This window comes from Periplaneta americana, chromosome 3 (genome assembly GCF_040183065.1).
Source record: "Periplaneta americana isolate PAMFEO1 chromosome 3, P.americana_PAMFEO1_priV1, whole genome shotgun sequence".
Lineage (NCBI taxonomy): Eukaryota > Metazoa > Arthropoda > Insecta > Blattodea > Blattidae > Periplaneta > Periplaneta americana.
The window spans coordinates 95,919,628-95,946,327 of NC_091119.1; the positions used below are offsets into that span (position 1 = coordinate 95,919,628).

A 26,700-nucleotide genomic window follows, 5' to 3' on the forward strand; every position below is an offset into this window, starting at 1 on the left:
ATTCCGTCAGGGATATTTATGACTAGCAACTCGGTCTTCAAGTTCGAAGTTCAGTGTAACCAACAGTGTTTTTGTACGTACATAAAAATTCCCGCATTGAAAAATGATTACAGTTTTGAATCAAGGAAGGGGTGGCTAATCCTTTGTTTACAAACTTGTGAAGAAGATCTATAGGTGACTAGATCAGCTGATTATCAAGGTGGCTTGGAAATTATTGCCATTAATGCACATGGCCTTGTGAGGGTTGTGAGTTCAAGGCCTTGAATATAATGAGTGTTATGCAATAGACTTCACAAACCGTGTTGACATCTCGGAAAAGGAATAGCGTAATAGTTACCGGAGTCTAGTTACCTAATTGTAATATTAACGAGAATATAAAATAGGATTTAGTTTTGATACACGTAACATAACCTAGTACGACGGTAAAATTCAAGTGAATATAATTTAATACAGTTTTTCTGTACTTTGCATATAACTTGGGATTGTTATGAAATAAATTGAAAAGGTAAACTCTTTATTTCAGATGGCAGTAGCTATAGCAAATGGAAATTTACAAGAAGATTGGCAACTATCAAAAGAATGTGTGCGCGATCGTATTCAGACGCTTCTACACACTTCCCAATGGAGTGATTGCACTTTTCAGGTTGGAGAAAGCGAGTTTGAGGTGATGTTTTAGTATTAAGAAAATATATACTTGTTTTCGTCGAATATTTTGAAAACATACAGTAATATGCTGATATTTGCTTCATTATAAAACAATAATTGCCAGAAATTAGAATAGTGGGCCTGACATTATCTTTTGAGCATTTTGTTATTTTTCTGCGAAGATTTGTCGGATAAACTCCAGAACATGGATTGCACCCTTTCCCTCTTACTTCAAAATTCCAACCTTGTGCACACAAAATAAATGATTGGCACTGAAAAGTGCCTTTTCATAAATATAATGATGCGCAAGGTTTCACATCATTAATATAAAAATTCGGTGGCACTTGAATGGAAATGTGAATACTGTGGACAATCTTTCTGTTCTTTTTTCATTTCACTGAATGTTCATGGGCCTAAGTGAAAAAAATCTTCTCAACATCCCATTGTTGGAAAGAATGTTAATCACATATATACATACATACATACATACATACACACACAAGTGTTTTGCTCATGGAAAGGCATTTCACTGCAAATCCAGCATTCTCCAATCTTTCCTATTCTCTGCCTTCCTCTTAGTCTCCGCATATGATCCACATATTTTTATGTCGTCTATCATCTGATATCTTCTTCTGCCCCAAACTCTTCTCCCGTTCATCATTCCTTCAGTAGGCAGTTTCTTCTCAGCCAGTGACCCAACCAATTACTTTTTCTCTTTTTGATCAGTTTCAGCATCATTCTTTCTTCACCCACTATTTCCAACACAACTTCATTTCTTATTCTGTCTGTCCACTTCACACATTCCATTCTTCTCCATATCCACATTTAAAATGCTTCTATTCATTTCTCTTCATTTCGTCGTAATGTCCATGTTTCTGCCCCCATACAATGCCACACAAAGCACTTCGCTAGTCTCTTCCTTAGTTCTTTTTCCAGAGGTCCGCAGAAGATGCTCCTTTTTCTATTAAAAGCTTCCTTTGCCATTGCTGACCTCCTTTTGACTTCCTGGCTGCAGCTCATTTACTGCTTATAGTTCATCCCAAGTATTTGAAGCTCTTCACTTGCTCTACTGTCTCATTTAGAATTCGCAAATTTATCTTCTTTATTTTTCTTGCGACAACCATGGTCTTCGTTTTGTTTGCATTTATCTTCATCCCATACTGCTCACAGCTGTCATATAGCTCCTGTAGCATATCCCTTAGTATCGTCTCCTCTTCTACTAACAATGCCATATCATCAGCAAATCTTATGCACTTTATTCTTCTTCCTCCTACTTTAAGAAGGCTTCTAACTCTTTTTACCTTAAGATAATAAATGTGTATGCAGCCTCATTTTCTTTCAATTGAGATTTAGTTTGTAGTGACGTATAAAACACACACTATTCCATTTGCTAACATATTCTTCATTCGAAATTTTCTCTGGCTTCCAGCCAGGTCATAAGTTGGTGATCCACCGACGTTTCGAGGATGTTCATCTTCCTCATCTTCAGGGTTAAGTGATATCTGAGGGTACCTAGCTCCTTAATTTATAGTGCCAGAGGGAGTATTATATAGGATCCATAGCCACCTAAAGCAATATGCTTTGGTACGTCATCCTGGATAAAAAGAAAATTGTTTCTGATGCCCATTTTTCTCAGCAGGTGGACAAAACTTAGACTTGAATCCCAGATCACATATAACAGACTGATCAATCTTATGGGATTTGAAGGAACAACTTTTATCATTTCACTATGCTGCCATCTAGTGACTGCAAAAGAAGTCACGTTATAACTCATATTTGAATTGCATGGAGCAACTGTACTTCCATCTAGTGGATGTCACCAATCTACAGTGGCGATCCTGGTGGTTGTTCTCTTCCGCATGTTACCATTTTTAACACGGGGATGGGCAATCTGTTATATATGTTATCTGATCAGGGCTTGAATACGTTGGACTGATGTTGTTTAGTCAACTGTCCGAAGTTTGAACCTCAAAAATGACACCAATGAGACATCGCTCATGAGACAACTAAGTCAGGAAATAAATGGGGTAGGGTGTCCAGTTCCTTTCCCCTCCATTGCAGACATCGCTGAATAGATACATATTACACTAATCAGACTTCAGATGTATACAAACAATATTGTTCTTCCTCTGACATATAGTCTCAAGTGAAATGTACTGCCTGATAATAGATACTGTATACATGTGGTCCATTATACCATTAAGTACAAGGACCCTATATCAAAGTACGCAAAAGCCCCAAATTAATGTGCACTTGTCACCATGTTTCATATTTCACTTTGAGTCGAAGATCTGTCTGCTGCTCTGTATTGTTTCTTCTTTATACTGTGCTCCTTCCATCAGAAGAGAAGGTTTTGAATTTGACTCATCAGTGAAAATTACTCTACCTATGTCAGAATTTTTGTTAAGTGTTTAAATGAATTTTTGCAAGTAATAATCTCTTCCTATTCACATTTTACTGGAAAATACAGAGTGATTAATATTTTTTTCTACTAATGACAGATACTCGACCACTTGTCATTCACCCATTTTAAATCAGTTGTGTAGACAATTATTTGGCAGAGTTGTTGCCATAATGCATCATATGAGGCTAGTCTACACTGCACCTGCGATGAGATTAGGTGATGATTAAGATTTTTGTTAGGATGCCACAGAGGAACTGGAGTTCCCGAAGAAAACTCTTGAAGTGATTACTATAATATGGTTGTTTTTTAAATTCTCTCTATTTCTGTTTGATAAAAGCTACGAAGGTACAGCTTTTTTCTAACTGTAAAGTATCTCTGGGAGAATTGCTTACCTTCACAATAAATGTTGGAAATTACCTCTTCCTTCCTGTAGATACATCTGTGCTCAGTGCTTCATGTTTCTCGCAGTTTGTTGCAACATTTTCTTATTAATTCCGTTGTTTTCAGTGGTTATATTCTTCAAATTGTCAATTGTTTGTGGTCGATTCTTATAAACTCTATTTTTAAGATAATCCCACAAGAAATAGTACAGTGACGTTAGGTCAGGTGCTCTGGGTGGCCACAAATTTTGAGAAATTACTCTATCATCAAAGTAATTTGTTATTGTCTGTGAACCACGTGATATTTAGGATGTCAGGTAGCTGCATAATTAAACCTGGGAACCATGTTAATGACATAAAGGAATAAAAATAGTGTAGTTGTACATAGAAAAAAACTATTAAAATTAAAATTACTGTTATATTCAGAATTTGAAGTATTTGACTTCCATCAAATTTATAACAATGTTTTATTGAATTTCGTACATAAAACCCGAAATATATTTAATTTATATTCACATAAATATAACACCAAAAGATCAGACAACATATGCTAGACAGAACCTAAATGTACCACAACTGTAGCATATAATCACAGTACTAAGCAACTTCGGTCCAAGGCTTTATAACAAGATAATAGCTAAATTCCCAAACATACAATTTGCTATTGCTCCTTATTTTAAAAAATAAATAAAAAAATTGTTGTTTAGAGAGAAAATTTAAAGTTCAATTATTATGATACCTGTTTTTTCTTCTTTTTTACTTTTTACTCTGTTATTTAATAAAATGTCTTAACATTATGTGGGATGCCCCCTGAGTACTATTATGTTATTAAAATGAAATTAACTTAATGTTTATTTTTCTATGACAGTAATTCGACATACTAGAAATACTTCACCTTCATCTGAGTTGTCGAATTAATCATTCACACATATTGTGACCCCAGTATTAAACACAGATTGAATAATGGTATATCATGGCGGGATGCGTGTTTTGGTCTTTTGCAATGTTTATTGTTATTGAAATCTTTTAGTAATAGTAATTACATGTTCATTATTACGGAAATCGAAACTATTTAACATGATTGATTCTGTTGAGATTAAATTTATTACTGCAGTAACAGCAGCTAATATTAATTGTCCACCATTTTGCAATAAGCTGGGCGGATTGCGTTTTTTATTTTATTTTATTTTTTTACTCTTTTGTTGCAGAACTGCATGCAGTGCTTTACAAAACTGCTTTAAAAAAGAATGCACTGAGCTTATGTTCCAGTACACTAACATAATTTTTTGTGCATGCATTTTTTAAGTTTTTCTAATATTCTGCTTTTTAAACTGAATTTACGATAGAATTTGCTTTTCATCTTCTGCCATTATCTATTACAAATTTGAAAGTATATCAGTACTGTGATTTCGATAAAAAAATACGTGTAGGAGTAAAAATATATCACCACTTTAAAATTTTATTAGGTGTTATTCACTGTAGATGCCACAGAAATACTCAAAATTGCTGCATGCATTCAGAAACATAACTCTCTCTCTTTGCTGACTGCTGAATGTTACATACATCTCACCCAATATAACAGTAACTTCTACGAATTGACTGTACTTCTATTTATTTTCCTTATATAGTGCTGAAAGAAATTGAGTCAGCTGTGAATGAAACACAAAAAACTCCACAATGGATCACTGAACAATTTTAAATTAAACTCTCTCGTGCTGGAATGAGAAATAGTCATATTATATTCAGCACCAATTAACTCAATAATTCTTTTTATTTCTTATTTTCTAACTGTCTAAATGGACATATAGCCTAAACGAAAATATACTGCTTGGTTGCAGTCCTATAATATATGGGAATAATAGAACCACTATGGGCCATTCCTTCTGTATTTGCAAAGTTATAAATTGTATAAGAACATGACGGTTTCCTTGCCGCTTTAAGTTTTCATTTTTTTTAGTACAAAATTTCTGTTCTTCAAAACTCAGCCTTAAGATTATGCCTAGGAGTACCAAAAACCACATCAACTGTTGCCCTAGAAATTGAATGTAATATTCAACCAATCAGACACTATATATTACAAAAGGATCTAAAAATACATTTAAAATTGGAAGCCTCATCCAGATCTCAGATGTTCTTCAAACTGTCAGATGATATCCTGTGTAATTTCTATAAAATAAAAAAAGGAAGAAATACCATTCTATATCACAGACACACTCATTGCTAAAACTCCAGTTGTGAACGAAATTCCTCCATGGAAATGAGTGATTCCAGAACATAACATATAAATTCCAGGAAATCTTTCCAAAAATGATCCTCCATACATTCTTAAGTTAGATGCCATGGAACTACTCTGCAGCACATATAAGGATCACCTTCAAATTTATACAGATGGATCTCTAAATCCTAATAATGGGACATCAGGAGCAAGGGTATTATATTCGAAAATATCAAGAAAGTTATTTCATACCATGTTCATCCTCCTCCAGTCTTGATACTGAATTGCTAGCTATTGATGCTGCTCTTCAGTGTGTTACTCAAATTTCTGAAAAATCTATTTGCGTACTTACTGACTCCAAGGGGGCTATATTTAATATGATTAAATATGTACCAAACCTATACGCACATAGAATTATTCCAATTCAGAAACAACTACGTAAACTAAAAGAACTCCAAAAGGAAATAACATTTCAATGGATACCTAGTCATTGTGGTATACCTGGAAATGAGAAAGTCGATAATATTGCAAAATAGGCAACATATTTGCAACCAAGACCTCTTCAAGTGTTATCTCTATCCAGTGCTTTTGCTTCAGTAAAGTCTCATTTTACAAACCTATGGATCAACAAATGGCTCTCTTCTGAGAAAGGAAAAATTTTAAAATCTGTACAAAAGAAACCAAATTACCTGGAAATGTACAAAAACTTGCCCAGACATGTTCAAACATTTTTAACAAGAGCCAGAACTAGTCACATTGTCACTCAATTGTACCTACACCGATTTCACATTTCTGATAATCATACTTGTCTGTGGTGTAATAATCATGATGAAGATCTGGAACACATTCTTCTATACTGTCCATCCATAAACGACAAAAGAAGTAAATTAAAATCATCAGTACCAGTTGCAGAAGACACAGCCCTGCAGTATATATTGACTACACCCCAACTCTGACTACTAGCAACAGGCATCTATAATGAACACCGATCAAAATACCCCTCATTTCTCGTGAAAAACAACTAAATAGACTACAGTGGACTATAGTGGACTTATGTTGTCAGCAAACAGGTGGATACATTAAGAAGATTGATTGATTTTAGTTTCCATACAGAATAATTTATCTATTAGTATATGAAAAGTTTCATTTGGCAGGAGAACTGTTTTCAATAATTTGGTGTTTATTCCTTTGTGGAGACAAACTACTGGAAAAAAATGGGAAAATTTTAAGAGCTTTGTGGTTACTTGCATATGTAGATGTTCCATAAAACCCACACTCTTTTTAATTTATGGATACCTTCATTATCAAGTTCATGCTCGCACTTTCTTAGAGCTAGTCTTGTCTAGCCCAGCCATTTTCTAGTGTAGCTAGTCTTTCAATATGATGCAAAATGAAACAAAAGTCACCCTTAATCCACTATGGTTGTTGCAGTAACTTGCAATAGGAATAAATACGTGTTATTTTATTTGTCATTATCATGGATAGGTTAAAAAGTGTGATGGTCTTCAAATAGCCTACATTTAAGTGATGTGATGACCTTTGGGGAGGCCGAGACGTAGATGTAGAGTTAATATGAAAATAGATTTGAGGGAGGTGGGATATAATGGTAGAGACTGGATTAATCTTGCTCAGGATAGGGACCGATAGTGGGCTTATGTGTGGGCGACATTGAACCTCCGGGTTCCTTAAAAGCCATTTGTAAGTAAGTAAGTGAATTGTGATGAAGTTGGTGGTTGTGCTCTTTATAACGTCACATTTGTTTAAGAAATTGTTATTTCGTAAGTTTCATATTTTTACTTGTCAATGATTTCATAGTCTAATACACCTTGTCACCAATTACTATTTCTATAATTAACTCAATAATTACAGTACATGTATGAAAAATATGATACTTGTGTCAAATAATAATATTCACTGCATTTAGTGTCTTGTGTGTGCGTAGAAAAGTCTGCATTTTAGTTGTATTCTTTTCATGTTCACTAAAGCACTTTGGTTAAAATTTCACAGTTTTCGAAGAGCTTCACAAAAGATTTAAATTCTCTGTGCAGAGTGGTAGTATTGGTAGGATTTTATTTAATGACACATTCAACTGCAGAGATTATTGTGTTGAAATTCAATGTGGACAAGAAATGGTTGACAAATTTTGACTTAAATCCTCTATGTGCTGTATATCTACGACATGGGACCCACTGCTTCATTTTCCTGTTGGAGAAAGCCATGCTAAAACTGTGATTGTTCCTTGAAATCCATTGCCCTCTGCGAGATTTGAACCCATGAACTTCTGACCCAATAGCCAGAATGGTAATGATGAGAACACCGAGAACTGTTCCATGTGAAGTAATTACTTCAATAAACACGTTGATTAAAATGAGTCTAGTATAATAATCTGTTCAATCACTATATTTGTAATTAAATCAATAATAATTATTATAAAAAATGTGATACCATGTTGCATAACAGAATTCGTTGCAGCCAGAGTTCTGTGTTTGCACAGACATTGTTATGGACTATGTTAGTTATAATTTTAAATGTGTTTATTTTCAGATATTTAAAGCGCATAAATTGATCCTAGCATCATGCAGTCCTGTGTTTGAAGCTATGTGCTTTGGCCCACTAGCAGAGAAGCAGTGCATCAATGTGGATGATGTGGAGCCTGATGTGTTTAGAATCTTGTTACAGTGAGTTGCCCTACTACATAATCATGACTGTACCATATGTCAGATAATAAATTATGTATATTTATGTAAATCTTCATATTACTGCTTATCCATTATTTGATACAGGAAAACGTTTAATTGTAATTTAAATTTCTTCATAATTTTATTGCTTTCTAAATGCAAAAGTATAACTCAAATAAAAGTTACATAATTTCCAGCTATGAATTGAGCTACTAAATATCTTGCTAATACAGAGCCTTCAAATAGACATACATCTGTGAGTGTGCAGCCATGCATGGCGATAGGACGCATGCTGTTTGACACTGAGTCAGATATTCATAGCCCCTTAAGTCAAGACCTTTAAGATGTCAACTTTGTACCACAGTCAAATGTCCCTAACAGGATAATTATTGTTTTACTACTTCCCTTTTAATGGTTGGAAGAGACATTTGCTTCCATAGTATTGTTCATTACTTTAGAAGTAAATAATGTTTTTGGAATCTCATTTTAAACCACTAAAACCTTGTAATAATCTTAAATACCATTGTGAGTAGCATAGAAATATTATGAGTGATTACAATATATCAATAGTATAGATCAGATGTGTTCAAAAGTGGAGTTTTAACTTCAACCCCTGGAAAGAGGAGAAAGAGGTATACTACATAATACTGGCGTAATACGCACCTCCTTCCACCCCCTCCTTGCAGCGGAGAGTAAGTAGGCTACTCGAGACAGTGCACAGTGTTTCCTAGAGGCATAAAAGCTGGCCAAAAATACTAAAAGCCATTTTAACACTTTTTTTTTTACCAATTTTTGGTACCAACTGAAAGATAATATCATATTAACAATATATCAGGTCTACTTGCTTATCTTAGGACAGTGTTTCTCAACTAATGGCTCGCGTTCCGCTGGGTATACTTGAACACTGAAGTGGTAGACCCAGTTTTTTTCGTCCATAATAAAGGCGCTTAATTTAATACTTTTTATACATTATTAGTATTCATTGAATTAATCTGTGCATTAAGTATTACAAACATTTTACGATTATGTTCATGACTGTTTAATAGTAACTTTTTAATGGTTGTTACACGTTAAAGTAACTACACTGTTTATTATATTTATTACGGAGGCACTTAATAAATAATAAATTCTAAGTGAGCACGTACACAATACAGATTCAGAAACACTTTTAGCACTTTAGTAGGGTAAAGAATGTTCATTGATCATTGTTACTATAGTATTGATACTGTCCTCCCCTCCGAAAGTTGTGACTGTGCTTGCAGTAGGCCTGAGCCGTCCCTTGTTTGTTTCAGAACTCAATAGGTTTATGACTTCCACATGTAGTATCCTTTTCTTTTATTTTGTTCGGTTCTCTTGGCGGAAGGATGTTATAAAAGGATCAGAGCTGACAAGGAGTCGATTGAATACATCCCGATTTGTGGCCTCTCTTGAAATCTTTCTGGCATACTGTTCACGAAATTGCTTAAGGTGTTTATATCTTGCTTCTTGTCCTTCTTCCGACATTTGTCCAATTGAATGGTAAATTTGCAAAACGACTTAAGTCCACATTTTGGGGGTTCTGAGTTGAGAGCATGATTATGCTGCTATGTGCAAGGGTCATCATTTAGTAACAGAATGACTTTAATCCACGACTTTTGTATAGTTTTCCTTAGCAGCAGAATGTTTGGTTAAGGGGTAAAATGAATTTAGTCTTGGTCTTAAGTTGTTTTGCCTGTCAAGTACTGAAGAAACTTACATAATATGTAATTTTAATTATACAATCAGCTGACAAAATATTTTTTTGTCTGTTATCATTGGTAATTCTTCAGTTGAGAAAATTTATTACGTTTGAAAAACAGAGCATGAAAATGAAAAGCAATATGTTCAGTATTCGTGCTAAACTTGTAGCTGAAGTAAAAAGTATTGCAAAATGGAGCCAAGTTAAGTATCTAGAGAGAGAGGATTTTGTTGCTGTCACATTTGACTACATGAAAAATGTATGCTTGCCTAACACCAGTTCAGGATATGTACTACTATTGCCAGCTCACCGTCTCAGTTTTCTCTGGGCAGAGCATGAAAACTAGTGAAATGTCCTTTTGTGTCTGCCATGAGGGACAGCCCAAGAAACGTCTTAATGAGGTATGTAATTTTCTCCTGCACACTACTTCGATAACTATGTCACATCCAGTAGCCTATATTAAAGAACTGTGGTTGTTTTGCGACAGTTGTCCGGGACAGAATAAGAACAGCTCACTAATCAAATTCTTAATGGCAATAAGTACTCAGAAACATTTCAACATCATACTTTTCTCCATCAGAGGTCTGTGCTCTTGTGATTGAAAAATTATTCAAAATAATGTTGTTCAACAATTGCAATAAGGTTATTGTATGATTTTGGTATAGGCTAAATACATTTAGTTAAACATGTTTATGTGTCAATAACCTAATAATTATGATGCATAATTGAAGTTTATTTGCAGAACAACTTAAGTCCTGAAGATAATTAAATTTTTTACAACCTGAAGAAGAGTACAAAAGTAAGAATTTTTATACTAAAAATTTTTCTGTTACATATAAAAAATTATACTGTAACAATATACGGTTCAGCGAAGTCAAAAACAGTTTCCTTTAATTTTCTCGAAGCTACTTCTAGGGACATAAGTCGTTTCGTAAATTCACCATTCAATTGGAAGTAATGCCTCGGAAATAATAGTCGAACCATGAATGTGTACTTTATGTACAGTGACAGGCATGGGATACCAAGAGTACAGTGAAACAAATAATCTGGCAGTCTCAGTTGCATATTTTTCAAATTGATTTGTGTTTATTTCAGATCCACAGGATATGGTTTTAAGTGTAATTCCACATCTGTGGATGAGATTCCTGTCAATGCCGGTTATTTCTGCACTTACTTTATTTTTGCAGTGAATGTTAAATTTTTCGCAATCTCTGCAGATTTTCTTAAATTTTGAGTTTTTCTACGCTTAGACCTACTACTGCTCTCCCCAAACTTTGCCTGTGGTCCTCCTTGTTTCTGTAGAGTAGGTTTTATAGCATTTAAATCACATACAAACTCTTTATCTAATCACTGCTCGTTTTTTTTTTAATCTGTCACTCATCCTGTTAGAGTTATCGATTCTGCGAAACAAATTAATGCAAAAACGAGAAACATGTCTTTCTAACAATTTAATTTGATCATGGGAGACTTCTAGACCGATTTTTGTAATGAGAAACTGCAATACTATGTCTTTCTGCTTCTTACGACCACTTTTTTCCTTCTGTAAAGTATCAAACAATTCTTTCCCTTTGCAACGGTACCCCATTCTGAAACCAAAATAAATGGCTAAAAATTTGTTATTTTTTATTTTTATAACTATTTGATAGCCAAATTGAACATAGCTTTGCTGTAGAGAAGAAATTAACTAATACTGAGAATATTCGTATTTTAGACGATTAATTTTAAATACGCCAATGCATATATTTATCTAAATTTTATCAAAAGGGGCAAATATGGGCAATTTTACCTTTCAAGATCATCAAGTAAACATGTCAGACTACACATTGGTCAAGGAAATAACACGGGGCAACGTGAGGCAATTTTTGCTGGTCCGCATAAAGACCGAACTTAAGGAATCACAAAATAAAATTTTACATAATATGATTATGATTCCTCAGCGAAGCATAACATACTTAATCATTATAATAATAACGTATTCTTAATTCAGAAACATAACTCTAACAATCCATAATAACATTTACCTGAAAATCAACCACAGAAGTACAAAAAATAATAATTGAAATTCTAATTGAAAAACACACAATCACAACACAGCAAAAACGACACTTCATGCACTACTTTCAAAGGTTCGAATACAACTGCGTAGAATTAGACCTGCTACGAGGGTGGCTGTTTTATGACCGCCAGACCTTGGAGATAGTTGGGGTATATTGCAAACACCATAAAATTAAAAGTGAAAAAATCATTTTTGGCCAGCTTTTGAGGCTCTTGGAAACACTGTGCAGTGGTGGCATTTAGGTTACTGTTGTTAGCAATGTCTGTGTTGAAGGCGTATTCTTCTGGACCGGTGTCCAGAAAAAGGATATTTATTTCTGAGTGGGAAGGAACATTCTTTTGTCGCGAGCATGAGGGCAACAACCAACATCTTATTTGTTCTAAAATTATACGTGGAATATATAAAACTACTGTAAGGCGACATTACATGGCTGAGCATTCTGTATATTCGCAATTAGAAGATAAGCTTCATATTATTTGTTGCACAACTGCGTATTGCTGTAACTGACATAACACCTGATTTTGAATCCATAAGCTGCGCGAAAGAAAGTTAGTGAATGGTTCATAAACATAATTAATTTGTATGTTTATTTGTTTTGTTTTGTTTACATTAAAAATTTAGGGGTTTATACTGAACAATATAGTTGGGCTATATTATTTTTATGCATGTGCTTAAATTTTTGAATGTAAAAGTGAATGGTTTTTGTTTTTTAAATAGTACCTTAAAAGTATCTATGCTATATGATTATTGATTTCATAAAGGTTTGTAACTTGGTTCACGATTACTAAATAAGTTTTATTTTCGAACAAGCATTAATTTTTTTAAATATATCTTAACACTAATGCACTGAAATGTTTCATAGTATAATTTTGTTCTATTTATGGCCATCTTAGCAACTAGATACATAAACTCTCATCAGGAAAACACTACAATCTGCCACTGCTTCTTTCTTGAAATCGCCTCCCATTCTACATGCAAGTTACCTGTGTGATGTGGGATGCATTTCCTTGAATCTCCTCAGCTTATCGTTTTGAACATATCTGATATAGATTCTTATGTATTTGTAAACAATTAATGACATACATACGTGCCTACATACATTACTTATTACATTGTACTTAACTCATACAATCTATAAGTGAAGTCAAATGTCTTTTTTATGTTTATAATAATGTCTTTGTATGCAATGCAGAAATGTAAGTTATGCTCTTATTTGAGTTTGGGTGCATAGTACATGATTTCATTTCCATGATAGTTTGAATGATAGTTAAAGGAATAAAATATAAACAGAGATATATTTGGTTAAATAAAAAGAACTAAATTGTTCCTAAATGTTTAAAATGTGTGAAAAAGTATGAGCCATATTTATGACACCATTTTCTCTTGTGAACCTGGTAATTACAAGAATAACGGCAATAAGATTTTAGTGTGAAATTATATTGAAGTAAATTTTTTACTAAATTTGAGATTACTATATTTTATACAAGGGAATATCTCATCACCTATATGGCATGCAATAAAACTTGTATATAGGGATTATGGTTTTGGTGAGTTAATATATATTAAAGGACAGGAGGGAAGGATAGAGAATGAGATACAGTTACAGACACAGAAAAAAGATCTAAGAGATATATATATATATATATATATATATATATATATACACATATACACACACACACACACACACGCATCTTTGCTGAAAGTAAAGGGTCCAGCAAAAAGATTGACGTTTTTGGGTTGGCAGTAACTATGGCTAAGACAGTCATGTAGCGATGGGAAGATAGGGAATGAACGCCATTATTGATGTCATTTCAATTGAAATGAATCCGTGGAATGCATTGGATTGGGCGTTTGCCATGGAGATGTTTTTTCAAAACAAATGAGTCAGTAGTTATTATGCAGTTCCGACAACATTTAAATATGAGTCGACATGGGCAAGTTCCCAGCCATAACACAGTTTTATTGTAGGTAAACAATATTAGAACGACTTCTTCAGCATCAAAATGTAAATCAATAGAAAGGCCAAGGACCGTCTGTACACCAGAGATGTGGTAGGCAGAGCAGTGCTGAACTTAAGAATCAGGCTCCAGGAGTGCATTAGAAAAAAATGGACGTCATTTGGAGAGTGTAATTTTCAAAACCTAATTATGTTCTTTTGCATCAGTAAATGGTAGTAGTGCTTCTTTTCGATAAAAAAATAAAAACCAACTTACATTAAAATACAACTGTGTTGTCTCATTTCAAAAAACGTCAGATCTTTTTGCTAGACGCTGTCTTTACATAAAGATACTTTGAAAATGTTACATTGTCTCATGAACCCTGTCAGGTACACTTACCGAAATTGAAATTGGAGCACCTTGAAGGAATTGTTGAACTGTTGCATGTTTTTTTGGGCGAGAAACACAAAAGCAACTATTTTACTGACAGATCAACTAGGAAAATTATCCTCCATTGAACAAACTATTTATCTTAGTATCACATGACAGCGGACAGTTCAATATGTCTCACACTTTTTCCGAATGGTCGTTATGGTGTAGTTATTTACATGAAAACATGCCTTTGAGACAAAGGACATAATTCTGTCAACTAACGTACTTAGAAAGGAGACCGAGTTCTTGTTATCTGATAGCACAGCATGTCTTGTCTTCAAATCAGGCTGCGACTTGGATGAATTTGCGCGATTGTGTGGCATTAGTGACAGCTGTGACTAGAGAAAGGGACGCACATTATGTAGACCAGGCGATGGAGCTCTTAGGAGAACAACAGAGAGGAAGACTTGACTGTTAGTGGTTATACAAAAATAACAGTTCCCATGTTACACTAGGTCTCCATGTCACTGCACAGAGAACTGTCATTTGTTTACTGGAGGCCAAAACATGCTTGAGAACGCTCATACAGTATCTTCCTTTTATTCTTCAACACTGATAGCAAAGATCTGTATAGTGTAAGGAATTATTATAGTGATGAATCTCGCTTCTGCTTAGTTGAAAGTGTTGGATGCATCTACATATAACAGGAGAAGATCTGAAGGACAAGATCTACAAAGGGCGATTTTGAGAGATGTACTTTCGCAACACTTGTATAACACTGGGTTTATCATGTACAATGCAATCGCCTGTCCACATCTCCCATGGCACATCTACTGCAGTAGACAGTTTCCGCATCACGGCCCGGTTTGTCTCACCTGAATTGTGCGTAAACTAAGAAGTAGATTAAGCTGACCTTTATTTATAGAATGAGCTCAAAATGACGTCCCTCTGCTGCCAGAGAAGCCTGGCACCTTCTGTACACGTTATTAAACACGAATTTTGGCCGCCAAAATTGTTGAAATTGCAATCCGAATACTTCTTCTAATTCTTCGAGTGTATGGGGATTGTTTGCATACACTTTTTTTTAACATCCCCCAAGGATAGAAATCACACGGATTTAGATCTGGGAAACGAGGAAGCTAATCAAGTATACTGTCATCAAAAATACCTCACAATTCTTCCATAGACCAATTGGCAGTGTGTGCTGTCGCATTGTCTTGCATGAAATAATCATGGGTTCTTTCGTTAGGTGTTAGTTCCTGAAAAAAGGGTGCAGTATATTGTTCACAGTTCTCTGAAAAAAGGGTGCAGTATATTGTTCACATATCTATCAGAATTTATAGTTTCGTAGAAAAAAAGAAAGTAGTGTAATAATTCGTATTGCACTAATTGCACACCACACTCGTGTTTTCACATCATGCAGAGGCTGTTGATGTAACTGATCGGATTTTCGGAACTCCAATATCTATTGTTCTGTGAATTCATGTAACTTGATAAATGCAGCCAAGCTCCATCAGAACAAAAAAAAGCATTTCAGGATCAATCTCCCCATCATGCATGACTGCAATAGCCAGTTGCAATATCGACATTGAGCAACAGTGTCTAAATTTGTCAGTCTATGCACTACCGTTATTTTATAAGGTTTTAATTCGAGTTTGTGCACAGCTCTGTGAGCAGATGCTACTGGCACACCAGTCTGAAATGCTAAACAGGCAACGATTTTCTCGAACCTCTTTCTAAGGCCACTCCTATCTCGTCTAATTTTTCCTTGGTTAGAACGCTTGGTTTTTCAGTTTTCTTTATTTTTAACATGGATCCATTCTCTTTAAATTTGTCTAGTAATCTGTATATCGTCGATTTATTGGGTACATGTACATCAGGAAATTTCTGTGTAAAAGCAAGCTGACATTCCACATACGACTTTGTTCTTGCATAGTTTAACACAATAAACACTCGTTCCTTAGTGTATTACATAGTGAACGAAACTACACTCAATAAGAATGTACAAACATATACTCAATTACACAGCAAACGAAACTGAACGAGGCTAGTAATAACGCACTTTTTACAGCTAAGGCACCTACAAGATTGATTTCGTTACGAAAAATGGGGAGGCCGACAGCTGTGCAATTAGTGAGTGCTGCCTCCCTGCCAAGCTAATGCTTCCCGAGCAATGCTGGAGAATGCGAGTTGCGTCGTATGTGATAAATTCATTAGTATGAGAGAGATTCAATTGGTAGTAGTCAAAGCATAATGTCTGTTTGTCAATATGTTGACTAGATAATCAACCCTTTGATCATTCTGTTCACTGTAACCATCAAAGTTGTAGGATAATGCTCGATCCCATATGGCTGACATCACATGAAAACCTTCTGTAATGTTGGAACTGTAGATTAGCCATTGAGTGCATATGAAACGTAACTGGGAGATGCCTAGTGGATGGACAACACTGCAAACATTGAAAAGCTGACGATCCAGGTCCAATAAGCATTGGAAAACTTCTCTCAAGATTGCGTTTGGGAACTCTGCGCTGTGTAGATATAATGTTACTCAACTCGAAGTAGCATGTAATAAGTAATTAGGAGTGGCCAGGTACGTCAATTGGTTGAGCAACTGGCTATGGAATGGAAGGTGCCCAGATTCAATCTCAAATGGTAATGGTATTTTTTTCTTAACCAAAATTTTCAGAACAGCTCCAGGGTCCATTCAACCTCCTGTAAAACTGAGTTCCAGGTTTTTCCTGGAAGTAAAATATTGTCAACACGCTGTCCCTCCAATATAACCTCTTTCTAGTGCCGAGATCATGGAAGTATGGAGTTCTACCATCGTGTCCCCAAGCTCCTTCATGATGTGTACAGGGAACACCTTTATCTTCTTCTGAAGTAGTTAGGAATAAAGTTTCAAGGGATTTTTTCAGAATGTTATAATTTTAATTATCACTTCAATAAGTCATTCTATATGTATAGCCCAAACTTAGTTTGCATCCAACATGTTCTTTGAGGTGTTGCAATTTTCACTTTCGTGGATACATATAATATTATAAATTGTTCCAGAATATATTCCTTTAATGAATTTTAAATATTATTTAACACTTAAGTACTTGTGAACTATTTTGTGACATTAGTACCATATAACACTATGACCCCCTCGCGACTACTTAAATGTTAATAGTTTTTTTTTTTTTTTTTTGCTTGCACTGTAGATTGAGGCTTATAGTGTTTATCACTCCTGTTCTGTGAATGATTTTGTCACTGAACAGCCATACTCTTGTATGTATACAGTATGCTGCACTGTGAACTTAATTCAGGCTATGGTGATGACAATGACATTTGAATAAATAATGGCGAAATAGGTCCGAGGTCCAATGCCGAAAGTTCCCCAGCAATTCTACTTCAGTTGGTTAAGGAAAGACCTCGGAAAAAACCCCAACCAAGTAACTTGTCCCAACCAGGATTTTAACCTGGGCCTTCTCTCCACAGCGGTGGACATTTAAATAATGTTACTGTTTATTGATGTTTTTCCTAGTGCACTACAACTTAGCAGTTTTGAACATTTACAGTATTGAATAAGAGATATTGAGAGTGATACTATGATGTCTGAATGTTTGTCAACATCGCATAGACTTCTTTCTTACTACAGTATATTGACATTTGCTCCAGCCATTCACAAGTAGCATTGTTTCTTTTTGCAGATATATATACACTGACTCTATAAAACTGTCATCAGTTGAGGAGGCTGGTGGAGTCCTCTATGCATCTAAGAAGTACATGCTGCCACATCTGTCACGAATGTGCCGTAACTACTTGTTGAGTAACATCCGTCCAAGCAATGTGCTGGCCATTTTCGAATTTGCAGAAGGAATTCAAGAGACAGAATTACTAGAGCCCTGCATGGAGGTGAGTGCATCACAATGTAAAGATTAATGTAAATATTTTCTCTATTAGACATTTTCCTCAATTTATAATTATCTATTCTTTGAGTAAATATAATTGCCTTTATCTTCCGAAAGAAAATGGTTAGGCCTACATTATCGTCTGTCATTCAAATTTACCTGTGTATGATACAAAACTTTTAGTTAGCTATTAAACTAACAAACATTAAGGAAAATGTAAGGTTCATTGAAATAAGGATATGAAAAAGTGTATTTATACTGTTTTGATTGGTGGCTGATCCATCTATAATTCCAATTACACCAAGTGCTATTATCCTATTGGAGACCGTAACAGGCCACCAGGCTTACTGCTTGAAATGATGATGATGATGATGATGATGATGATGATGATGATGATGATGATGGTGATAATGGTGATGATGGTGATGATGATGGTGATGCTATTATTCTCTGATTAGCGCTGTTTGATTTTATAAAATATCTTTTGTTGGTGTAACTCTGTTTTTATATATTTCGTACAAATTTTTCGGCCAGTCAAGAATTAATAGAATTAGCCTTTTACGAAATCCATGTATTTTAAAAATATTTTTCCAATTAATTCAAGATAGATTCAATCTTCGAAATGTTGTGTTTTCTTGAAGAAAACCATTTTCTTTCTTAATAAAGAAAAACACTTTAAGAGTTTAATAATTTTATTGGACAGAATATAAAGCAGCCTTTGGCTTGTATCAGGTGATGCGCAAGTACACGGAGGATGTGCTGCAAACACCATGTGATCATATCTCTCCCTCAACGCTTGTAACACTGCTGGACCAGACAGCTCTCAACATGAGTGAGTCTGAGCTGTTTGAGGCTGTGCTGCACTGGGCAGAAGCAGAGTGCCTGCAGCTTGGTATGCAGCCCACTGCTGCCAATCGCCGAACTGTGCTGGTTAAGGCTGGTGCATTGTCCAGGATTCGCTTTCTGGTTCTATCACTACAGGAATTTGCTGCAGGCCCTGAAATTTCTGGAGTCTTGACGTCTGAAGAAGTGGGTGCACTGCGGCTGGCACTGGAGAACGGTGAGGTGGCATTACCACCTGGCATGAACCACAGTGCACGACCCCGCGGTCGTGTCGCGGTTAAGCATTTTTACTGTGCACGACGATTCCTCAAAACAGCTGTAACAGTGTCTGGACGTCTGCGCCTGCTCACCAAGGTGCAGGCGGACCATAGCGTGATGGTGAGTGGAGTGCGTGTGTTCACGCGGCTCGTGCCGCAGCGTGAGTTCGCACACGCGCCCTCTTTCCCACGTGACTACCGTGAGAACATGGAGGTGAGTGTGCTGGACCAACAGGGCGCAATGTTGTGTCGCACTGTGTTTACAGAGCTTGTTGAGTACAACACGCTGGCCACTGTCTCACTGAGTGAACCCGTCCGCTTTGTGGCCAACAAAGAATATAGTATTCTGCTGGTGCTGCCATCCAGTGGTGATCGCACACATGAATACCCACTCAGCTTTGTGTCACAAACTGAGAAGTCCCACGGTGTTGAGTTCCGTTTCTGTGACCACGCTGATATTAATGGTACAGGTGCTTTTGTCCGCAGACTTGACATGGGTTTTGTGGATGCCGTAGTGTTCTCCATGTAGTTATTCACAAGAACTGAAAGGTAGTAAGTGACTTTTGCCATGTGTGCATATGTTGTGAACAGACATATTTAATATCCTGAGAGTGACTGAACAAAGAGTGAAGGTACAAAAACAGTGAAGCATAAGGTCACATCATCTCACATCATGATATTCTTCATATAAAAGAGAGTTGACTGAAGAATTTTAAACAAAAGTAATTGCAAAAAATCTCTTGACACATCTGAAAGTATTTCAAACCGGAAACTGAAGTAAATTTTACCAAAACATTGAAATGGCGCAATTATTGAAACTTTACCATCAGAATTTGAAGTCTCCCAAATTGAAATCTGAACAGTGAGAGAAGTTGCAGATGAAATTAATTCAATTTTTGCAGGAATATTTTCTATATGATTGTGCTACATTTTTTATATTGGTAATAATGCCACATATCACAATCATATGGCTGCTGGAGAATGAGAATCTCACCTTGTGTGTGGCTTTCCAGCCCCAAATATGCTGGATTGAATAGATTACAGATCTGGAATCTGTAGGTGGCTTTAAACCAGTTAAATTATATGTAAGGATTCATTACCTGTAGAATGTGGTACCTATGTATTAACATGAGATGTATCCTTCTGTCCACCACAGTTTGAAAGATGATTTGAAGGAACATCTTGAAATGATCCCACAATTTTGAGTTGGCTTTCTACTTATAGTCACATGCAACTGTGATATTTTGCTCTGTACTCATTGGCAAGGGATTTTTTGATCTCTGTCACCATCAGAGAAATTCGTGTTACATGTGTAAGCATGTGTTCATAATTTATCTGCGATTTAAGTAAAGGACAGTACAGGTGTTAGTGTTTCGAATGGTGACCTGTAATGAAAACAGTTGATACATTTTCCCTCTATGTTCTTATTATGTGATGGAGTTGCGGCTCTTACATCTTATCCTCAGTATTCCAATATATTCATTGTTTTATCATTTGTATCTGCTATTGTCCTGTAATTTCTCTGTGAGTTATTGGGCCTTTTTACTCGTGGATGCTCATTCTTCCACATATTTTGTTTGAAAAATGTTAACTTGATTTCTTTGCTAGATATTGAGTGTATGTCTACCCTTCTCTTCTATAGATCTGCACAGGTCAAGGTTGTTGCACCCACTGCGTGGCATATCATTGCATTAAATGCATGATGACTGCATGTGACCTTTGTAGTACTTGTCTGCTTAGTTAATGAATTAGTGTTTTGTTTAACGACACTTTAAAATTGTTCAGTAAAATTATGCAGTAGTAGAGAATGACTGGATATGAGAGTATTTGTAGTATGGTTATAGCAGAAGGAACAGAAGTACCGGTACTTGGAGAAAGCTTGTTTTCCGAACTTGTTGTAAGTGTAGCTGGGGATCCAGCATGTTACAGTTACAGTAGAGAATCGATCATCTGAATACCGATCAACTGAAACATCGGTTAACTGAAAGCGTTCCAGTCGGAAAATTCAAATTTGCGTGCATGCCATGTAGAAGTTTCGCTAGCACTGTTTGCGAGATTTAGCTGCAAAAAAAGTCTCAGCTCTGAAGAAAAAAAATTGGACTTCTTTTCCTAAACTTCAGGCTACTTTAATGACCATTTTGAACTTGTCAAACTAGGCTAGTCAGTTCTCTGTGTTATTTGTAAGACGTGCTATACAAAATATATACTGTATATACAGTTTTCTGTTTAATATCAGTGTTTCTTTGTTTCAGACTGCTCCTATGACACGGATACAATTTGTTTTAGTAAATGATCGGTAATCCGAAAAATTAGTTATCTGAACACCACCCGTCCCCAATTGTTTCAGATAATCGATGCTCTACTGTACTTGCATTTGTACTCAATGCAAAGCACTGTAATGCTGTAGCCTATCTGATGACTCCACAGTTACTTACTTGTCCTTAATTAAGCTAACTTAGCGAACTTGAAGAGCTCAGGTTTTGTCCTGATCAGGTATCACATATAGGATAATTCTGAAAGCCATGTGATTTTTATTATGTATGAATGTAACCCTGTCTGTGAGCAGAATGCATTGTGGATATGGTTGAAATTGTGAATATGAATTTTAATTGATTATTTAATTAATCAATACCCAGCCATATCTCATTCAGCTGACAACCCCTCACCAAAGTGACTAGGGCTTAGTGTTTTTGATGGCTAAAGTGATTGTACAACAGGTTTCTTCTAAATACTTTGCTTTCTCTGGTCATTTTCATTCCATCATTGCTCCATTATATTGTGTCATCATCACATATTCTTTTTAAGTACAAAGGATGTTAAACATTTACAATTATGTATTTGTGTTGAACAGTGTAGACTTGCCATTTAAATGTTAATTGTATTCCAGATTATACACAGTTAAAATATTTTGGTTGAATATGTCATCTGTCCTTAAATCAAGGATCTTTGGATTAGTTTACAGTTGTTCATATTTTTCCATTGCTAACTTCCGACTTTCGTTCAAATTGGGAAAACTGGAATTCGATTCATGGCAGTCTCTCTGTGATTTGTGTAGACAGCTGTAGGATAGCTTTCTCCAGAGTTTTGGATACCCTTTCCCATTCTTGTTTACTGTCACTTCATCACTGCCATCATGCCCTGAATGTGTCAGTAATTAAATAAGATATAGAAATTTGCTTGATTAACAAGTTAACAACTTGTACGAAATGTCATGACATAAAATGTAGCAAAATAATATGTTGTCTGGCTCAGATCTCCTTCCTTTGTAACTTTATGTCTGAAGGTCACTTCACAAGCCATCACACTGAGTGAGTTGTGCAGCTGTTACACTCGTAGTATTCAGTGGTTGATGTAGATCTGATGTTCCTCAATTCTGTAGATGGGGAAAGTTGTACAGTTTTGATAATCCGATTCTCAGTTGTTTGCATGCTTTTGTTCTGTGTTGCAATATTACTAGTTTATAATAAAGCTGTGATATTAAATATAGTTTTCGTGGTTCTTTCATTCATTATATTATATGCTATTATACTTAAGGAAGAGTAGATGGTGTTTAAATATTAAAATAGTTTATTTATTTATTAAATAATAAAATACAAAATGTGTGGAGGGATGGACAGGTGCAAGGGTGGCCTAAAGGCGGATGCCGGGATTGCGAGAACGCACAAAGTTGAGGAGCTCGTCACTGTCCTCACACACGAATGGCTTGAGGTGGTGGCAAGCCACATCATGCCACTTAATGCCGTCATTGTAGAAGTTGTTCAGAATGGACAGGCACGATTCATCATTACCCTGCAATCAAAACCGTGGTTAGTGCAAATGACATTTTAAATACACACAATACGAATCTTTTTACTTTAGAAATGGACAGTTCGCGTCACAGTGATCTGTGTCCCTTCAGACTACCAAGCTATCTTGGAACAGAATTGTGGGACATGATCAAATTAAAAGTAGTAAATATATCATTGGGAAATGCTAAACCAGTGCATACCTTTACCCAATAATGAACTTGGGCATGGAACAGCTTATTTGTCAGTTAAACTCATCAAGTGATTATTAATCATTAATAGACCTATACAAGAAATTATATCATTGCATTCTTCCATAAGATTTAAAGAAACTTAGGCCCTTACGTTTTCTGAAGGCTATATGAAAGGAAATTAAACTTCTATAGATTCTTTTTCATTGATGCTGCTGGTGCCTTGCCAACAAAGATCAGATGTTATACATAAGGAGAGAAAACAGAATTATCTTGAGAATTAAATACCTGCGCGGCCTCACGGTTGTCGGGTTGGGCTTGGCCAAAGCCTCCTGTGTGGCTCCAGTCTCCAGAATTACGCTGAGTTGTGGGTCCGATCTTGGCTCCAGAACCAGACCAGAACCAGCCATTTACATTCGGGGGTTGTAAATCAGGACGGTTGCACCCATTGAAGTTGCACTTCCGTCCAGATGTCCAGATGTAACGCACATTACCTGCAACAACACAGTATGAAGAGAGTATAACTTGCTCTGATTTGTGAATTGCTATTGTATAGTGAGCTGCCTTTGTATTTGAGAGATTTAATGTTCGATCTACGGCTCTTTTATCCTACCTGGTATTTTCAAGGGAAACATCTTAGTGAGGGGAGACTTAGCCTTTACCCATTCTAGAATAATAGATTTAAAATATGTGCTCTTTTTCTGAATAGTGTAATGAAGTCATCCAAAAGTAGGGTTTTGTGACACTACAATGTGTGTCCAGCGAATTTGAAAACAATCTATGAGGGTGGTAGAGTTTCTAGACCTTCTTGGGAACAAAGACGAATAGTCTCCCTATATTATAAGTATGGACTGTTGAATGTAACATGTTCTCAAGTTTACCTCTGGCAATCCTCTGCTTGATAAACTCGTTTTCCTGGGGTGTCTCCATGGAGACGGCGTCCATGCAGTGACGTCTACAGATGTTCCTGGCATCGAGCCAGTCCACCTCTAAGCTGCGTGTGGGTCCGTGCTCCCAGCTGAAGAAGTAGGTATGTTGTACTCCCCGAGCATCACGATATGTCGCGTGCCGGACTCCTGCCAGAACAAGGAAATGGTGAGGTTAAGCTGAACGTTCATATATAGCCCATTTTACAAGTATTGAAATTCCACTTACGATTGGCACAACTGCGGGGGTCTGGTAGTGCAAGGCGACGCTGAGACATGACCATCGCAGCTCCTATGAGAAGGAGCATCAACTGTCGAAGCATGTTGTCGACGGTGGAATTCTCTTCCTGAAAAAATTATTGTGCTTTGGTTATCTGCCCTTAACACAAAACTATAAATTGCTTTCTTCTGTTATTTTACAAGATTTTTCATAATTTATAAGTATTTTGTCACTATATTTTACAGTTTAAATGATGTAAACTGGTTCCTTAATATGAAATATTACAGTCATTGTTGTCATTTAATTTTCATTTTTTTTTTCATTTAATTTATTTTATTCCACAGAGTTTACCAAATATACAAACGTTGTGTATGTGAGGAGACAGGAAGATTATTCGTGAAATAACAAGAACTGTTGTAAGAAATGTGAAACCTCCTCATAGCAATTCAGGGTGTATGCCTGCAAATGGTATTATTCAGATTATACAGTTATTTAAACCAGGTTCAACCTATAAGAAATCATAGTAGAAGCTATACCGATTACAATCAGTATACATCTTGATTACACAACTTTTAACACTGTATCACTTCGGAATATGTATGATAAGACTTTCTTGTGTTAAATTTTAACGTACCTTGTTTACATGTTTCGACCTATTTATGAGTCATCTTCAGAACTGGTCGTTGTTGGTCTTGGCGCCTCTTGTTGTTTCCTGTGAGGGTGCATTCGTAGTGTAGAGTCAAAGAGTGTATGTGTTTTGAAATTGAGTTGTGTGTTGAGAATATCGTTGGGGTGTGTTTTCGTGTGTCTGTATATTTCATATTGTTCTAGTATGTTGAGTTTCTGGCTTTTTGGTTGGATGTGCTGTATTTCCATGTCTGTGTTGATGTCTCTGTAGATGTGGTTGGCATTTGTGATGTGTTCTGCATATGTGGAGGTGTTTTGTAATTTTGTTATGGCTGTGATGTGTTCTTTGTAACGTGTTTGAAATGATCTGCCTGTCTGTCCTATATAGAAGTTGTTGCAGCTGTTACATTTGAGTTTGTATACGCTTGTGTGGTTGTATTTGTTTGTTTGTGTTGTTTGTGTGTTGAGATGTTTTTGTAGAGTGTTATTTGTTCTGTATGCGATGTTGTAATTTAATTTTTTGAATGAGGTTGCAATTTTATGTGTGTTTTTGTTTTCGTATGTTAGTGTGATGTATTTTTTGTGTTCTTGTGTTTGTGTTGCATTCTTCTTCACCTCCACATATGCATAACACATCATAAATGCCAACCACACCTACAGAGACATCAATACAGACATGGAAATACTGCACATCCAACCAAAAAGCCAGAAACTCAACATACTAGAACAGTATGAAATATACAGACACACGAAAACACTCCCCAACGATATTCTCAACACACAACTCAATTTCAAAACACATACACTCTTTGACTCTACACTACGAACACACCCTCACAGGATACAACAAGAGGCGCCAAGACCAACAACGACCGGTTCTGAAGATGACCCATAAATAGGTCGAAACATCTTAACAAGGTACGTTAAAATTTAACACAAGAAAGTCTTATCATACATACAATCAGTAATTTAAACTTGGTTCTCTTGTCTTACACTGACAGAGTACTGCTGCTACGGTTGTATATACTAGTACATTATTACCAGGTGTTTGTTATTTTATTTCATTTTATTTATCATTATAGCCACCAGCGTAGCTCATGCGGTAGGTACATTTGCCTACTAATCCCGAGTTGCACTTGGGCATGGGTTCAATTCGTGCTTAGACTGATTATCTGGTTGGATTTTTCTGAGGTTTTCCCCATCTTGTCATATATCATTTCACTATCACCAATTCTATTGATGCTAAATAACCGACTAACGAAACTATTTATCGTTATATAATGCTTTTTTTTTTTTTTTACATTGGGGAATTAATTGAAGTGAATTTATTATGGCTGGCAGAGTGACTATGTTTTATATTGCTACCTGTGCACTTCATTAGAACCAGGTACCCAGCTTTGAAGCCGTTAGCCCCGTTTAGCCAACTTGGCAGCCCCGGGCTCCCCCAGAATGCCCATATATAATAGTTATCTAGAGCTAGCTATATATAGCACATGCAGCAGGTAAGGCGTGCAGTTTAACATTGTGTGCAAACATGGTCACTGTGTTCGCC

At 35.9% G+C, this 26,700-nt stretch overlaps 2 protein-coding genes across 9 annotated transcripts in view; one reads left to right on the forward strand and one right to left on the reverse strand.

The window, feature by feature from the left end:
* Positions 1 to 150: 150 nt before the first annotated feature.
* Positions 151 to 22,885, forward strand: LOC138696280 (BTB/POZ domain-containing protein 6-A-like). Of its 7 annotated transcripts, none has more exons than XM_069821014.1 (5): positions 151 to 174; positions 524 to 664; positions 8,189 to 8,322; positions 18,099 to 18,303; positions 19,032 to 22,885. In XM_069821014.1, the coding sequence occupies exons 2-5, from the start codon at positions 524 to 526 to the stop codon at positions 19,926 to 19,928; spliced, it is 1,377 nt and encodes a 458-aa protein (XP_069677115.1). In that variant the 5' UTR covers positions 151 to 174; the 3' UTR covers positions 19,929 to 22,885. The 7 variants fall into 7 exon arrangements, with proteins under 7 accessions (XP_069677115.1, XP_069677112.1, XP_069677110.1 ...); XM_069821011.1 differs by lacking the exon at positions 151 to 174 and adding an exon at positions 193 to 433 and having other exon boundaries at positions 506 to 664; XM_069821009.1 differs by lacking the exon at positions 151 to 174 and adding an exon at positions 193 to 433.
* A 63-nt stretch (positions 22,886 to 22,948) lies between these two features.
* Positions 22,949 to 26,700, reverse strand: part of LOC138696282 (uncharacterized) — a 145,816-nt gene continuing 142,064 nt past the window's right edge. For both annotated transcript variants that reach the window (XM_069821018.1, XM_069821019.1), the window contains exons 2-5: positions 24,531 to 24,648; positions 24,257 to 24,451; positions 23,664 to 23,869; positions 22,949 to 23,188 (exon numbers count right to left, since the gene is read on the reverse strand). In XM_069821018.1, coding sequence (XP_069677119.1) covers positions 23,030 to 23,188; positions 23,664 to 23,869; positions 24,257 to 24,451; positions 24,531 to 24,648 — 678 coding nt within the window. In that variant the 3' untranslated portion in view covers positions 22,949 to 23,029. The remainder of the gene's footprint in view (positions 23,189 to 23,663; positions 23,870 to 24,256; positions 24,452 to 24,530; positions 24,649 to 26,700) is intronic.

Coding starts and splice junctions, on each gene's coding strand:
- LOC138696280 (XM_069821014.1), top strand. CDS start 524: ATGGCAGTAGCTATAGCAAATGGAAATTTACAAGAAGATTGGCAACTA. Junction 665..8,188: donor TTGGAGAAAGCGAGTTTGAG/GTGATGTTTTAG, acceptor GTTTATTTTCAG/ATATTTAAAGCGCATAAATT. Junction 8,323..18,098: donor GTGTTTAGAATCTTGTTACA/GTGAGTTGCCCT, acceptor TTCTTTTTGCAG/ATATATATACACTGACTCTA.